The 2,851-nt window shown below is 58.0% G+C and overlaps 2 protein-coding genes across 2 annotated transcripts in view; both read right to left on the reverse strand.

The window, feature by feature from the left end:
• The window catches only part of LOC103679985 (protein chibby homolog 3-like), a 14,438-nt gene extending 14,320 nt beyond the window's left edge, over positions 1–118 (reverse strand). The window contains exon 1 of the mRNA XM_040622710.1: positions 110–118. Within this exon, the coding sequence (XP_040478644.1) occupies positions 110–118 (9 nt within the window). The remainder of the gene's footprint in view (positions 1–109) is intronic.
• Positions 119–288: 170 nt separating this feature from the next.
• On the reverse strand, positions 289–2,136 carry LOC121100799 (protein chibby homolog 3-like). Its single transcript, XM_040622711.1, has 3 exons — positions 2,032–2,136; positions 753–1,924; positions 289–356 (listed from the first exon to the last, which is right to left on the reverse strand). The coding sequence occupies exons 1-2, from the start codon at positions 2,134–2,136 to the stop codon at positions 1,238–1,240; spliced, it is 792 nt and encodes a 263-aa protein (XP_040478645.1). The 3' UTR covers positions 289–356; positions 753–1,237.
• Positions 2,137–2,851: the final 715 nt, after the last annotated feature.

Below are 2,851 nucleotides of genomic sequence, written 5' to 3' on the forward strand. Positions count from 1 at the left end.
TGTTGTTTTGCTGCTTAAAGTCACGATTTTATACAAAGTAATTGTTTACTAATCCCTAGTTTACTCCTGAAACCAAGTTAGGCTGAGGCAGGACACCCATTTCTCTCACAGCGGTCATAGGGCCCTTGGGAAATGAGTCCCTGGTCTCAAGTTTCAGTGGATCCAGAAATGCACTGTCTATATTCCAGGGAAAAGGTTAGGGATTGCAAGGACCAGTGTAACCACCTCATCTGTGCAGCGACACCACCCACAAGTACAATACACTTCCCAAAGCACCTTACATAATACCTTGTGTGTATGGGAGTTGGGGGAATGGGCTCCCCACGTCCTGGGAAAGAACACTGATCCAGAAGGACCTAGGAGGAGATCAAAATCAGACACCTACAGCAAGGAAGGAATGAAGTGGCCAAGAGGTGACAGCTACACTTCAGTTCAAGGGAACTGCTGCTGGACAGAATGAAAGTCCAGGGTGACCAAGTTTCTTTTTCAGGAGAACACAGGAAATCTGGATTTTTAATGTGAAATCTCCAAATTCTTAAATGTTGGCAACGAATGCAAAATATTTAAGCGACGTGGGTGGAGCAAATGCTATCTGTGTACAGGATTTGCCCTGGAGAGTGCTTGTTTGTACCCTGGGTGAGACAAACCCTTTATTCTATGGAGGAGAAAAGGAGGCCTGTAATAGAGAAGCCATATAGCCAGGTGGGAGAGGCTGAGCCCAGGTTCGAGAAAGCTGAGTAAAATACACTTACTCTGGACTCAGGCCGAACGAAACTCCTCTGGCCGGCGCCGCGCCTCTAAGCCATGGGGGGAGTCACAGGCAAGGTCCCGGACCCCGTCAGCCTGCCCGGCTCATCGCACCCTTCATCACTGAGCGCCCGAGGTTTCGCTGCCAGCCCCGGCGCCGACTTGTTCCTCGGTTCCTTGGGCCAAGAATGTCACTGCCTGCCCCCGCTTGCCGTCCTCGCGCCCCTTCCCCTCCCCGTTGGCACTGCCTGTTGCAAGCCCGGCTCCCACCCCGCGTTCCCAGCAGGCCGCACACACACCTTCCTCCACGGCCCTATCGCGCCCTCCCGCGCCCGGCTTTTGGCTGAGTCACCCGTCCACACTGGGCACTAAGTGACAGTCCCTACCCGCGAGTCGGGAGCCCGGGCCGGGCCCACTTCACCACCCACGAACGCGCCCGGGGCCGGTGGCGAGGAGCGAAGTGCGCGTGCGCGGCACGGGCTTTATTGCGTCACCGCGACTCCAGAGCGCGCGGCTCGATCATGAGCACGCCGCCCGCGCCCTGGCGTTTTCTCATCTTCCTCTGCCAGGGGCGCGCCGCAGGCGCGGGGCTGGCCTGTGTGTCGAGCTTCTTCTCCAGCAGGTGCATGCGCGCCGTGGTCTCAGTCAGCATGTCCATGAGCAGTTCCTGCTGCAGCTTCAGGTAGTTGTTCTCCTCCAGCAGCACCTGGCTCTTGACCCGCTGCACCGGCGGCTTCCAGCGCGACATGGTCGGCGAGGACGGCGGCGGCCGCGACCGCACCGGCAGCCCCTCGACGCTCCACCGGCCGCCGCGGAACACGAAGGCCTCGTCGCTCAGGCGCGTGCGCGGCGCGCCGTAGCTGAGGCCCAGCTCGGCCTGGCGCGTCCGGTGGTCCAGCAGGTAGAAGGTGGACATGGAGGAGATGCGGCGCAGCGGCGGGCGCCGCGGCGAGAAGCGCCTCGAGAAGTGGTCGGTCCAGAACTGCCGCACCTGCTCCCACAGGCGGCCAGCGTGGTCCAAGGCCGGGCACCTGAAGACCTCCAGGGCGAGGGCCGAGTGGGCCTTGTCGGGCGCTCGGGTGCCCGGTGCCGAGCCTAGAGGACGTGGGCGACCCGGGCTGCGCCCTTGCCTCTGGAGCCCCGTGTCCAGAATGATGAAGGCAAGGCAGGGGCACTGCTGGGGAGCGAGAGTCCGGGTGAGCAGCGTGCTTGGACGGGCTGTCCCGTCAAACCGCGAGGACCGGTGGACAAAGCTCAGCTCTGAGGCTGGCGCTAGGGGCTAACCAGCCGCTGGTCGCTGACGACCCCATCCCTGCACACTGGCGGTGACAGCAGTCTCCTGAAAACTACCTTCCCCAAACACCACTCCGTGTCAGGCCCGGGAGACATATATGCAGATGAAGGACCACATCCCTGGCTTTCTGAGCCTTAGGCGGGCTGCTGGAAGGGATTATGGGCCCGGGAGAAAGAAACAGTAGAGACAGGTACTTAAAAGTTGAGCAGGGCTTTGCCAGGTGAATTGGGGGGTAGATAAGGGAGAGAGCCTCCAGGCAGAGTGAAGAGCCAGGTACAGCTTGAACGTTCCAGATGTGAGGAAGAGCTTGGAATAAGTATGGTAAGAGGGAGCTGGAAAGGGACCAGGACCTAAACTTCATTCTGGCACTGCTGGATGACAAAGCCAGGATTCAGAGAAGTATTCGGTGGGATGTCTAAAATAACCAATGGCATTATTGCCACGTTTGGTTATTTTATAAAGAGTTCTGGGCCAGGCCTGGTCTGGGCAGGGGTTCTTAGCCTGTGCCCGCCCTCAAAATGCTACTGGTCCAGCCTGGAACCCAGATGTGTGTGTAGATGACAGTAGTTCAGTATGCTCAGTGACATCCTGGGGGCACGTGCCAGGGGCTAGGACCTATGCTTAGGATTCAAGATCATAGGGGTTATGCAGACTACACGTGACTTTTCTCCCAAGCAGACTACATCCTCAAGGAAGCTGAAGTACAGATAACAAGTCTCAGTGTCTGTCTCCCCCGAAGCCTGGAAGTGTTGACTCTATTCTATGGGAAAAGGACTATATGTTCTCTTTTAAATTCCTCTTCTCCCCCAT

Source organism: Ursus maritimus, unplaced genomic scaffold (assembly GCF_017311325.1).
Source record: "Ursus maritimus isolate PB19 unplaced genomic scaffold, ASM1731132v1 scaffold_5, whole genome shotgun sequence".
NCBI classification, from domain to species: Eukaryota; Metazoa; Chordata; class Mammalia; order Carnivora; family Ursidae; genus Ursus; species Ursus maritimus.